The following is a 13,404-nucleotide window of genomic DNA, read 5'->3' as shown; positions in this document are numbered from 1 at the left end:
TTTGACTAAATTCTAAAAGGTCTAGTTTTCTAAAATATTTTTCTACATCTATTCTGTATAATTGTAATTAATACGCTCAGCTCTCTAGAAAAGATACATCCAGTTACTACAACTTTTATGAAAAGCAAAAAGCAGTAAACTGACAAGATAGGGATAGAAAACATCAAACTTAATACTGAAGGAAATGTCTTAGTGCTGTTTTAATCCCATAAATAAACCCCAACCAACAAAACTTACAGTAAATTCTCCAGTAACAGCATCAAACCCAACATGGATGGTGTGCTCAAAATCAGACGGAGGAGAAATCTCTGGCCGTTCTTTTTCCTTCTTTCTACTTCCTAGAGGACATTGAGAAAAAAGAATGAGGAATATTCAAACAAAGTTAATACAGGTACTTCTAATCTTAATGTTTGTATTTTTCTTCAGAGTAGGAATAGTTATTATAGAAAACAGACTCCCTGTAAATACATGGGCTGATAAAAAAAGATATGGGATGTACCATGTACAGGTGCAAATTCCCTAGAATGGGTGTTATCATTATGATGGGTGTTAGGCTTAAAATGTATCAATAAATGTTTTGCTATTAAAAAAAAAGAATACAAAAAAATGTATTGTAGAATCTGTATAGCCAGTATATATCTGTCATTGCTTTTGACAGATTTCTGCCTCAGTATTTCTAATTTTGGATGCTACAGCAAATGATAGTTTTAAAACTTGAATTTCAAGGGGCCGGGGATTTATTTAACTCAGTGATGCTGCCACCTGCCTCACAAGGCCAAGGTCCTAAGTTCAATTCCCGGTACCAAAAATAAAAACTAAATTAAAACTTGAATTTCAGGCTAGTGATAGGGTACATCTGTAATCCTGGCATGCTAGAAGGCTGAGGCAGGAAGATAGTAAGTTCTAGCCAGATTTTACACTTAGTGAGACCCTGTCTCAAAAGGAGGGTTTGGGATGGGATTGTATCTTAAGACTCTGGGTTCAATCCAGACTATAAAACAACATTATTTCAATTTTGGGACTGAGGGATGTAGCTCAGTGGTAGAATGCTTGCCTAGCAGGTATGAAGTCCTGGGTTCATGACCCAGTACTGAAAAACTACAACCAAAAAAAATCAGTGTTTTTCTATGCCAGCAATGAGTGATTAAAATTAAAGTTTTTTATTTTTTTTTTCAGTGCTAGAACTCAGTATATTTATTGAGCTACATTACGTCCCTACTCCTTTTTATTTTCAGATAGGGTATTGCTAAGTTGCCCAGCCTAGCCTTGAATTTGTGGTCCTCCTGCTTCAGCCTCCTGTGTAGTTGGGATTATGAGCAAGCATCAACACACCCAGCTGTAACTGATTCTTAAATACTGATCTTATATCCTGAAACATTTTACTTATTTTCGGTAGTATTTTTGTAGATGTTGCAGGATTCTGAATGAAAACTCAAACATATTGCTGGTGAATAAAGATAGATTTACTTTTTCTTTCCTAATCAGGATTCTCTTTACTTTTTTGATTTACTGCATTAGCTAGAACCTCTAGTACACTGTTGAGTCATAGTGATAAAGGAAATCTATTTTTTTACTGATCTAAGGGGTGAAAAGTTCTCTAACCATTAAGTTTAATGTGAATTATAGTTGTTTCTGAGATGTTCTTCATCAAATTAAGGACATTCCTTTCTGTGACAAGTGTGCCAAATACTTTTGTAAAAAAACTGGATACAGGATTTTGATAAAATTTTGTACATTTACTAAGATGAACATGTGGTTTATCCTTATTTGTTCCTATAGAGAATTACATCGATTTTCAAATGTTAAAACCAACCTTGCACTTCTCAAACGAAATCCACTTAGTTATTAAGTATTACCCTTAAGCATTGTTAGATTCCAGTTGCTAAAATTCTGCTACAGCTTTCATAACTAAGTTCATGAAGGGCTTGTGTTCATGAGATGTCTTTCTTGTCTTATTTTGTTTTGATTTTTGAAATGAGGTCTTACTGTGTAATAATAGTCCAGGATGGCCTTGAACTCACTATGTAGCTGAGGCTGGCCTCAAACTCAAGGCCATCTTCCTGCCTCAGCCTTCCAGGTGCTGGGATTATAGGTGTGCACTACCACATTTGGTTCTGCTTTCTTGTCTTGTGGTATCTTTGGTTTGTGTATCCAGGTAATGCTAGTCTTATAAGAGAAGTTGGGAATCATTACCCCCTACTCAAGTTTCTGGAAGTTTGTACAAAACAAGCATTTGATAGAATTTACCAATGAAGCCAGGCAGGTCTGACACTTTCTTTGTGGAAAGGTTTTTAGCTACCAACTAAGTAAGATTTAGAAATCTGTGTCTTTTACGACTTTCCATTTTATTTCAGTTGTTACATTTATTGGTATGCATTTGTTCATCGTGTTACCCACCTTCTACCCAAGGCCTTGTGTGTGCTAAGCGTGCACTCTACTACGAAGCAATGCATGGTCTCAGCCTTGCTTTCTTTTTAGTATTTGTTGAATCTGTAGGGATGCCAGAGTTCTCATTCTCAACCTGGCAAGCTGTGTCTTGTTTTTCTCCCATCAATCTAGCTAAAAGTTTATCAATTTTACTGATATTAAATAAATCAGCTTTTAGTTTGTTTTTGCTGCCCCTTTTCATTTCATTGATTTCCAGTCTCATATTATTTCCTTCCTTCTACTTATTTTGGATTTCATCTGATCTTCCCTTCTAGTTTATTAAGAAGGCTTGGCTGAAGTCATTCATTTGAATTCTTTCTTTTTTAATATGGGTGTTAGCACTATGAAATTTTCCCTAAGTAATGCTAAGTACAGTATTTTACTTTGATTTTTGAATTTTTATGTTCATTCACTTTCACCTATGTACTTTCTAAATAGTCTTTTGATTTTTAAATTTACTTTCCAAATACGTTCAGAGACCTTCCTGTTACTGCTTTCTTTTTTTTTTTGCGGTACCAGGGATTGAACTCAGGACCTTATGCTTGTGAGGCAGATGGCGGCACCACTGAGCTAAACTAAACCCCTGGCCCTGTTACTGATTTCTAATTTAATTATATTGGTCACAAAATACACTTTATATTATTTAAATGCTGTATTACTGAGTTTAAAAAATCATCCTAGAATATGATTTTTCTTGGTAATGTTCCAGGTGCAGTTAAAAAGAATGTGTAATGTTCTGTAAATATTCACTAGGTCAAACTGGTTGACAATTATGTTCAAATGATTTATATCCTTACCAATTTTCTATCTAACCTCTAATTATTGAGGGAAGTGTATTAGAATCTCCAATTATAATTGCATTTGTCTATTTCTCCTTGAAACCTTGGCAGATTTTTGTCATGCATTTTGAAGCTGTTTAGTACTGTTGAATCGTCTTAATGAATTAACTCTATTATCACAAAATAACCTTCCTAATCTCTGATAATACTTTTTTAGCTCTAAAATCTAATTTTCTGATACTTATACAGCCAATCCAAACTTCTTTTTGGCATATTTTTTAACCCTCCTTTTTACAGTGCTGAGAATTGAACACAGAAACACAAACATTTTAGACAAGAATGCCACCACTGAGGTACACCCCAGACCTAGGTACTTTTTATCTTAACCTATTTTGTGGCTTTGTGTATAACACCCTAACTTGGTCCCCAGAAGCCATGTGTGAATTAGCCACCACTCACAGCATGACCCCCTCCTGACCCACTCCAACCACTCCAAGCCCCAGGCAAGCGCTAATCTGCTTCCCATCTCCACAGAAATTTGCCTGTGCTGGCTATTTATACAAAGGCCAACATATAATACATGGTCTTCTGTGAGTAAGCTTTGCTTTTCATCTTTAAAAATTTATTTTTAAAATTTTTATTAGTCTGTGTGCAGCACAGAAGGAGTACACTCATTGTGGGGAGTTGGTACATGCACATAACACATCTTAATTCCTTTTGCTGCCTATTCCTTCCCCTTTATAGCATGTAACAGCAATTCACTCTACTCAGAGACCACAGAGTCCCTTCCTTCTGCCGCAGCCTAGAAACTCTCCAGGCAGAGCTGATCAGTCATAGGACTCACCTCATTTGTTTCTCTCTCTTAGGAGTCACTTCGTTGGCTGGGGTCTTGAAAACTGCTATGTTGTGTATTTTACAACATAGTTCTTTTAGGTATGTGTGTGGGGGAATCCAGTCCCTTTGCTTACTGGTTTTCCAATCTGGGTGTTGGAAGATTTCAGGAAGCCCGTGATCATCATTCATTCACTGTACTGGGTTCTCAGTGTACCCTATTCATCTAGAAATCATTTTCGTGAGATCTGGAACATTTTTTCCTGTTACTTCTTTGAATCGGTCTCTCACTATCAATAATTTTCTTTTGTATTTTCCATCTGTGTATTGTTGATCTCCCTCAGTCATCTTCCTATTGATATCTTTTGTTTTGGTGATCTTAAACATTGATTTCCCGAGAATTAATTCTCACTGCTGATTATTATTATTTTTTGGTACCAGGGATTGAACTTGGGACACTGCACTTGCAAGGCAGGCACCAGAACCACTGAGCTAAATCCCCGGCCCTATTCTTTCTCTTTGATGACTTTTCTTGTTTCACAGATTCAATTTATCTTCTCTCTTTGAAGATATACAGTAAATATGTGTGTGCTGACTGGCTCTTCTGGTTTGGTAGCTTTCACCCTACATTGCCTGCTTCTTCTAAGTTCCTTTTTATGTCTACGACTCTCTTGTCTAAGGGTTTTCTTTCATGGTCTGGCAATCCTCTGCTGTCTACTCATACCAAAAGGTATTAAACAGCTAACTGAGAGATAAGGTAACATTGTCACTAATGCTGGGGGTGGGATGCAGGATAGGAAAGTATTCTTTCTCCAGAGCATTCTGTTTATCCACAGAAAAATCTTCCAATCTCTTGTTTGAGAGCTATGAGTCAGGCTACAAGTATTCTGAAACCAGGGCACAGGAAAGGAATTCTGTATGCTGACTTTCTTTGAATCTACATTTTTAATTATGATGCTACAACTTTTCCTAATTCTTCTGGAAAGAACTAGGGCCTCTCTGGTTTAATTTCTCCTGAAACAAATGTGTCCCCATCCCCACTTGCTGAATGGGGGTTAGAGTTGTATGGCTTTACAGGGCATAAAAGTGGAGTGCTTGGGTGTGTGACACTTCCTATGTGAATTTTTCAACTAATTCCCCTGCTTTTCAGTCTGGCTATCACACCCTCCCTTCCCACACACAGGGTATTGTGTGCCTCTAAATTCTGAGCCGCTGGGATATTTAGAAGCGAAACTGGTTCACCTACAACAGACATTGTCCTCTGCAAACGCTAGATGATGTCTTTCTCTGTTTGGCTTAGCCAGGGGCCCTTTCCCCCCCACCCCAATCTTGCAAATGTATTTTGAGAACTCTTATACCCTATTCTCTCCTCTCCTATTCTCTGTGCCTTTGTAAGAATAAAAAAAAATTGTTTTATTTACTATCATTTTGATTGAGTCAGGAGGAAAAGCAAATGGAGACATGTAATAAATATGTTTAATTGGAATACTCTCATTAGAAAACAGTTAAAGGGCCAGGGATTTAGCTCAGTGGTTTCGCCACCTGCTGCGCAAGGACAAGGACCCAAGTTCGATCCCCGGTACCAAAAAGAAAGAAAAGAAAAGAAAACAGTTAAATATCATGCTGTTTGACATACAAAGTTGGAAATGGTACTGCATGCTGTTCTTTATTTACAGAACTACAACTGACCTTGCGTTAGGAAGTAGTATTACTTTTTGCCAAGTGACAACAGATTTGTGCTCACATGTCATCTTTTCTCTACTTTTAGGCACAGACAGGACATGTGACTGTGGGAAGATGGCAGGGCACACCGCCCATGGAAAGAAACAGAGAGAAGGCAACTGCTGGCCTATATAGTTCTGCTGTCTTTATGGAAACACACCATTACATCTATCATAACCAACCTCTGATTTTCCACCATACTGTGTAATCAAGGTCATGCCCTCTACTTCTCTTTGTGTCCCTTGGCTTCTAAATCAGTATACTGCAGATAGGAGGAAATATTTGTCAACTAATGATAAACTAATAGTTTGTGTACTGTTCTTTTACAGCTGACAGAAAAGCACATAATTTCTTGTACGATGAAAATATTTTCTTCTTTTTAGAAAATGTGTTTGGAATCTCATCTCTGGGAACTTCCTCCACCTTTCTCTATGCACATGGTTGGGAAAAATGCCTTTTTTTTTTTTTGGTACTGGGGATCAAACTTGGGTCCTTGTGAAAAATGCCATTTTCATACCTGACCCTGATCACAGATGACTGTCCCAAGGAGGGGCGCTTAACTCAAGCCAGGTCATCCACAGGTGCCCCACGTTACTGACCAACTTCTCCAGGGGTTGCATCCAATCTAAGCCAGTCTTGGCACCCTGAGAAATCAGCCTATCTCTGGTTATTAAAATTATAAGAAATAAAGCCCAGTTACTGTTGAGGGCTGTATTTCCTGACACAGAGAAAATCCAATCTGAAGTAACCAAAAAAAAAAAAAAAAAAAAAAAAAAATAGCAAACAGGTACGCGGAAAGACAAGTTATCTAGCAAGTGAATCAATCTCTGGTCCCTCTAGTGGCTAAAATGTAGCCATGTTCTTGAACTTAGCAATGTTAAGAGTTTAGAGATAAATATTAAAGTTTTGTATGTGTTAGGGATATAGAATAAAAAAGTTACAGAACATGAAAACGACTGACAACTCCAGAGAATACACAGTATCCCCAGAATTTGTTTAAATGCCTTTGTTTTTCACAAATACCTCCTATGTTTTTACTAGTCCCAGCAGGAGGGGTAAGAGATAGTAGAAACAGTATGTAAATAAAGCAAAGATATTAAACCAAGTCTCAAACTGAAAAATGTGCTGGAAAGGTACTACTATATAAACTGGCTACATAACTCTAGAAACCAAGAATTAAAAGATGAACAAAAATAACTTTATGTAGACAACTTAGCTTTGGACAGAAAATCTGTTAATGTTTCATAAAACAAAAGTGAGTCAACTTCCTATTCTTTATCAAACATAATCATCTACCATATATCTACCAGGCAACTGGCTCACTTGAAGGGATGTAAGGGAACATAGAAGGAAACTTCTTTTAATAAGATGAACAACTTATTAGTGTCCCAAAGGGGAAAGACAAAAGAATCTGAGACGTGACTTCATTAAACAACAAAACAAAAGCAGTAGGGCTGGGGATTTAGCTCAGTGGTTCCGCTGTCTGCTTGCAAGTGCAAGGTCCTGAGTTTGATCCCTGGTACCAAAACAAAAGCAGCAGGGCAGATAGCAGCCTTCAGCCAAGAGGTAGAGAACCTGAGCCATATGTGGACAGAAGTTGCTTTACATAGGCTACTATCACATCCTTTCGGGCTACCACCTTGTAGGCTACATTTGAGTTATACTCTGAGGTTAAGAAAACCCACACTGTATTTGTTTCTACTCTAACAATCAGTAACCATACCACTTTGCTCTTCTTAGCTTCAAATTGGTGACTCTAAATTTGTTCTATTACACAGAGCACTCTTTAAGAAACAGGAAGAGAAGTAGGAGCCAGTATCACTAATATTAATGTTAGAATTAGATTTCTGAACAAGAAAGGACATTTAAAGATCTAAATCTATCATTTTCATAACCAGAAGTGAAGGTGGAAACAGGTTGCAGAATTAGACATGAAAGCCGCTTTAGTTGATAAATATTAGGCCCTCAACAACACTAGCTATCTGAATAGAGCTTAGAAAGCCAGCCAAGGCAATGCCTCACTGTCATTTTCATTACTGAAACTACTAGACTGGCTAAGCTATTTCTCACCTGGGCTACTATAAAAGCCTCCTAACTGGTCTTTAACTTCAATCTCAGACCTTCAACAAAACGTTTGGTTCTATAAAGCTACCAATCTCTCCTACCAAACAGAAATGCAACCAGGACTTCTCCTGTCTAAATTCTGTAATAGTTCCCCAGGAAACAGGATAAAATTTGATCTCTGTACCATAGAATACAAAGAAAGCCCCTGTGACCGGTCTCTGCGGTCTCCTTGGCCTCTCTGATGTCTCAATGCCACTTCCAGCCTGCCGCCCTCACTGCTTTCCAATCACACAGGGCTGCACTCCACTCATCGGTGTGCTCCAGCCCTTCTTAGGGCTCAGCCACTGAGACCAGCTATTTTCTAGACTTGGAACTCACTTTTTCAATGCTGTTCCAGTTACCTACCCTTTAGTCTTCAGCTCTATGTTCACCTCCTTGAGAAGTCTTCTCAAATACTCCAGATTAGGCAGACCTCTTACCCTAACACTGTGTCACTTGGCATAGTCTGTAATTACACACTATAGAATTGTTTTTGGTTGGTATCATGAGGGGAGGGACATCACCTGCTTTGCTTATCACCATATTTCTGATGACTCACAGTGTGTAACAATACATATTAGCGGGCAAGCAAAAAGATTTGTTTGGTCATGTTGTCATAAAAGTTGTTATGAGATTATAGCGACCTAAAAATCCTCTGCACAGCAAAGGAAACAATCATTAGAGTAAGAAAAACTGCAGAAGGGGCAAAAATATGTGCTAAGTATTCATCCAATAAAAGATTAATATTCAGCACCTATAAGGAGCTCAAAAGCAAAAAGATACCTAAACTGCAAGTGATCTGAAAAATTTTTTCTCTGAAGACATAAACTAGGCCAACAAGCATTTGAAAAATGTTTAATCGTGTTAATCATCAGGTAAATACAAATAAAAAACACAATGAGATATCATTTCACTCCAGTCATAATGGTTATTAACAAAAAGTCAAATATAAGTTAATAGCCATTATAGAGAACTGTATCAAGGTGCCTCAAAAAAAAAAAAAAAGGGCCAGGGATTTAGCTCAGTGGTTCTGACGCCTGCCAGGCAAATGCAAGGTCCCAAGTTCGACCCCTGGTACAAAAACAAAAACAGAACTAATGCATAACCCAGCAATCTCACCATTAGGTATGTAGTCAAGGGGAAGTATGTCAGAGAAAACTACATTCTCTTATTTATTACAGCACTATTCACAATAGCCAAGAAATGGAAATAACCCACGAATTCATCAACAAAGGAATGAGGAAGAAAATGTGATCCTTCACCTAATCCAGCTGAAGTACTTTTTTTTTTTTAATCAAAAACCTACCAAATGCACACCAGGTCACACTGTTAAATAAACTTTAACAACAGTTTCACTAGGTTCTTCATACAACCTCACATGAAATCTCTGTTCCCACACCTCTGCCCTCACTGGATCAAATCAGGGCCGCATGCAATGTACCACAGAACTACATCCCTGGGATCCTCACATGAAATCTTTTTTCCCCCTGTTTACTAAAGATTGAACCCAAGGAGTGCTGACCTACAACCCCAGCTATTTTTAAATTTTGAGACAGGGTCTAAGTTGCCCTGAACTTGAGATCCTCCTCCCTCAGCCTCCTCAGATTGCAAGAGCATGCAGCCACCACACCCGACACATTAAATGTTAATAAAAGCAAAATCAGAAATAAGTGAGTGATACACAATAAAATGAACAGGCTTCCAACTGTTTAATGAGTATGCCCTGTCTGCAAATCTAAATTCTCCAAGATTGGATTTTTTTTGGTTTTTTTCCCCTAGCACTAGGGATTGAACCCACAGCCTTTACCCTGAACTATACTTATACTCTTAAACCCTCTTTGAAAAATAATTAATTTTTAAAGTGTTGAGACAAGGTCTTCCTAAGTTGCTGAACTGCTCAGGCTGTGTGCTGGATGGAGCGCACTATCCTCTTGCCTCAGCCTCCCAAAATTCTGGGATTAGAGGGCATGTGCCATCACACCCTATTAAAATTTGATTCTTTATTAATATTAACTCAGATTTTCACTGATTATATAAACTTAAATTAAATGTGAGTTACACATTATCATGTACATAAAAAAAGAAAAAACATTATAATGTATAAAGCATCATTCTTTCATCTGAGGAGATGTATCTTTTTTTTTTTTCTTTTTTTGCTGTACAGGTGATTGAACTCAGGACCTTACATTTGGTGAGGCAGGAGCGGAGCCACAGAGCTAAATCCCTGGCCAAGGAGATGTATCTTTATCTCTGTTTATATCTATTAGCATCTATCAGAGCCACATTTTCATGCTAAAAATACAGTTAAATCTAATGAATCCTTTATCTTATTCTAAAAATCTTCTGGTTCACAATTCCTTATGCAATTTTAAAAACCAAAAAGCTCTGAAAAGCTAAAGTTTTTTCCTTAAATTTGACACCAGAACTAATTTAGTGACTTCAACTTATATGAGAACATTTCTAGCCTTCATCTTACTTTGTGTGACATAACCAGCTATTTTTAACTGGAGCTGATTTTGACCCCCAAGGGATATCTGGAAATGTCTGGGGACATTTTTGATTGTCACACCAAGGAAGGTGGTACTGACATCTAGTGTGTAAAATCCAGGAATGCTGCTAACATCCAATAATGCACAGGGAAAAATTTCTGCAACCTCAAATTATTTGGCCCAAAAGGCCAACAGTGCCAAGATTGAGAAACACTGGACTAGACATACATTTTCCTGAAGACATATCAATATGTTGGTTATTGACAGTGCCTCAGAGCCTCTGAGGACATCATAGAATATATGATAGATAGCATTACTAATCAAAAATCAAACATCTCAATTCTGAAGCACAGCTGGCCTCAGAGGTTACAGACTGTACTGTGGCACCTATGTTACTATCCTTATGATAGCAGGTTTCCTCAGATATCACAGATGTGGTGTAGGCACACTTTCTCCCCCAAAGGTTCCTGTGCTAGGATTGGGCCCCCGTTAACAGTACTGGAAGGTGGCTGGACCTTTAGGAGGTGGGCCCTAGCATGAGGGGATAGGGTCGCGAACAGACTGTGCTGGACTCAGGGAGTGTGTTCATTCCTGAGCGGGAGGTCTCCACGCTCCTGCCTCTTCATGCACACATGTATGTGCACATACACGTCCTCATTCTCTGCCAGGTTGGGATGCTTCCAGGGTCATGGTGTGTGGACTTTCAGGCCACAAGAATCATTAAATAAACCTCGTTTTTAAATAAAGTACCCAGCCCCAGATATTTTATTGACCGACCCAGAATGGACTAAGCCATCACAAATTCCATTAATGTCAAGAATCTGTAAACCATGACCTGGGATCTCAGAACATGCAGATGAGGACAACATCAACTGTTTTCTTGGATTTGTGTGTGTTCTCACAGTAAAAAACATCAACGTGGATACCATAAAGTAACAAGCCAACACCAAGATTACTGAGACCATCGGAGTTTTTTACCTTTCTCCGTGCCTGAGAATATAGAGATGATTTTATTCCTGGGCTTTTTTTCCTCTGGAACAGAGGGCAAGGGTTTCAAACTGTGATTGGCTGACAAAGGATCTTTGCCTCCAGTGCTAAAGATGGTACTGCTCATTCGCACGGGAGGTGCTGGGGGCTTGTCTTCTAGTTCTCCGTTATCAGACATGATTCAGGATTAGGAAATGGTCTGAAAAGAGGAAAAAAAAAAAAAAAAAGCAAAACATAGCATTAATAATGAGATATAAAACAGTACAGACAAACACAAAATAGTAACAGCTACTTCTGCACACAAAATTCCAAATTTTAAAATGTTACCCTTTTAGAGTGACACTGGCAAAATTTGGAAAACTCACTGAATGAGAGATGTGACAAATGTGATCTTTCTCAACAAAGGAAATTTCCCTCAACAAAATTAGTACAGGGTTGGTGGTGGGAATGTGAAAAGCAAAGCAGAAAGCATGATTACATTAACACATCAAAAGCAATTCACCTAGTCAACTGAGGCCATTAAACAAAAAGACAGACATCATGGTGTCTCAAGAAAAGAGTACCATGGGGCCGGGGATTTAGCTCAGTGGTTCCAGCGCTTGCCTTGAAAGCGCAAGGTCCCAAGTTCGATCCCCAGTACCAAAAAAAAAAAGTGCCTTTCAAAGAGGAAGACTATGTCCCAAACCAGCAAATCATTGAGTATCTCAGATGGTTCCATCTCGAGGAGCAGAGATGGCTGCTTGGCTCTGAACTCCATCAACCCACACCCCCCCGTGACTGATCAAAAAGGAGCCTTCCAATAAACTTCCCTGAAATAATGTGCCACTGATGCAGTATTTAGTCTCCCTGAAAACACATTCTCATCTGTCCAGCTGTCTGTGACTGTCGAGTCATGCTGACGGTCACATGGAGCATGATCAATCTGGGCACACAGATAAATCCAGAGTATGGCCAGGACCCCAAGGTTCTGTCACCTGCAATTCCCTGTCCAGGAAATGAGATGACCTCTTACCCATGTGGCTAATCTGGTAGAAATTTAAACCTTTTCTACATATACTTACAGAACTAGAGCTTGTCTTTTTAAAAGTGTATTACACACACTTAAAATTAGCAGTAAAGGGTAACTTACATATGAGTTCTGATACAAAAGTATGTTCTGACTAACCATGGTTTTAATTGATAACTGGGTCTTGATCATAAGATTATTTAATATATTTGAGTGAACAGAACTTTGTACATAAGTATGTATATATACATAATATGTATACATACAATGAAAAGAATGTTCTAACTGCATTTCGAGAAAAATTTTTTAAATCTTTATTGTTTTAGTTTAAAAGAATAGTACCTGAAGAAAGATACAGTTTGAAAAGAACTGAGGGATAAAGAGATTATTATACTTAATTCCACTCCAAGTCTTTTTTTTTTTGGTACCAGGGATCGAACTCAGGACCTTGTGCTTGCGAGGCAGGCGCCGGAACCCACTGAGCTAAATGCCCAGCCCTCCACTCCAAGTCTTAACAGCTTTCTTTTCCTAGACAGTTTGTCACAAGCACTACCAGTGCTAGTTCACCACTTAGGCATATTTCATCTGCCAAAAAGACAACTATTTTTCAGCCTGTAAAAAAGGAAGAATGAAAGTAAACAAGAAAAAAAATACACACAGTTCTGGGGGTAATAAGCTAGAGAAGAGCTGCAAAAGGGAGTAGAAAAGATCTGTATCTGCATGTGGGTAAGACTGCCTGCCTAAGAAAACAAAGCGGGAGGGATCTAAGGTAGCAGAGGCAGCACCCCAGATTATTCCCAAACCAGCTGCTTCCATCTTAGGGAGCTGGGTTTGTTTCTGGAAAGAATGTGAACAGGACACAACTGGCTATTCCTGACTATAGCTGCTACGAGTGTGTGCAGCACCAGAGGGGACCAATCTTCCTAGATGGAAGAAAGAACCAGGTGTGGTGATGATCGCCTGTAACTCCAGCACTTGGGAGGCTGAGGTAGGAGGATGGTTGAGTTCAAGACCAGCCTGGGTTACACAGTGAGACTTTGTCTAAAACAACAACAACAAC

The 13,404-nt window shown here is 38.6% G+C and overlaps 1 protein-coding gene across 6 annotated transcripts in view; it reads right to left on the bottom strand.

The window, feature by feature from the left end:
* The window catches only part of Pak2 (p21 (RAC1) activated kinase 2), a 69,978-nt gene that overhangs the window by 22,960 nt on the left and 33,614 nt on the right, over positions 1-13,404 (bottom strand). For all 6 annotated transcript variants that reach the window (XM_021255101.2, XM_004834705.3, XM_087187001.1 and 3 more), the window contains 2 exons: positions 11,330-11,537; positions 238-338 (listed from right to left, as the gene is read on the bottom strand). In XM_021255101.2, coding sequence (XP_021110760.1) covers positions 238-338; positions 11,330-11,516 — 288 coding nt within the window. In that variant the 5' untranslated portion in view covers positions 11,517-11,537. The remainder of the gene's footprint in view (positions 1-237; positions 339-11,329; positions 11,538-13,404) is intronic.

Source organism: Heterocephalus glaber, unplaced genomic scaffold (assembly GCF_053883595.1).
Source record: "Heterocephalus glaber isolate CG9 unplaced genomic scaffold, H.glaber_assembly_v1.0 deba00001504, whole genome shotgun sequence".
NCBI classification, from domain to species: Eukaryota; Metazoa; Chordata; class Mammalia; order Rodentia; family Bathyergidae; genus Heterocephalus; species Heterocephalus glaber.
This window is presented reverse-complemented; position numbering and strand designations above follow the sequence as displayed.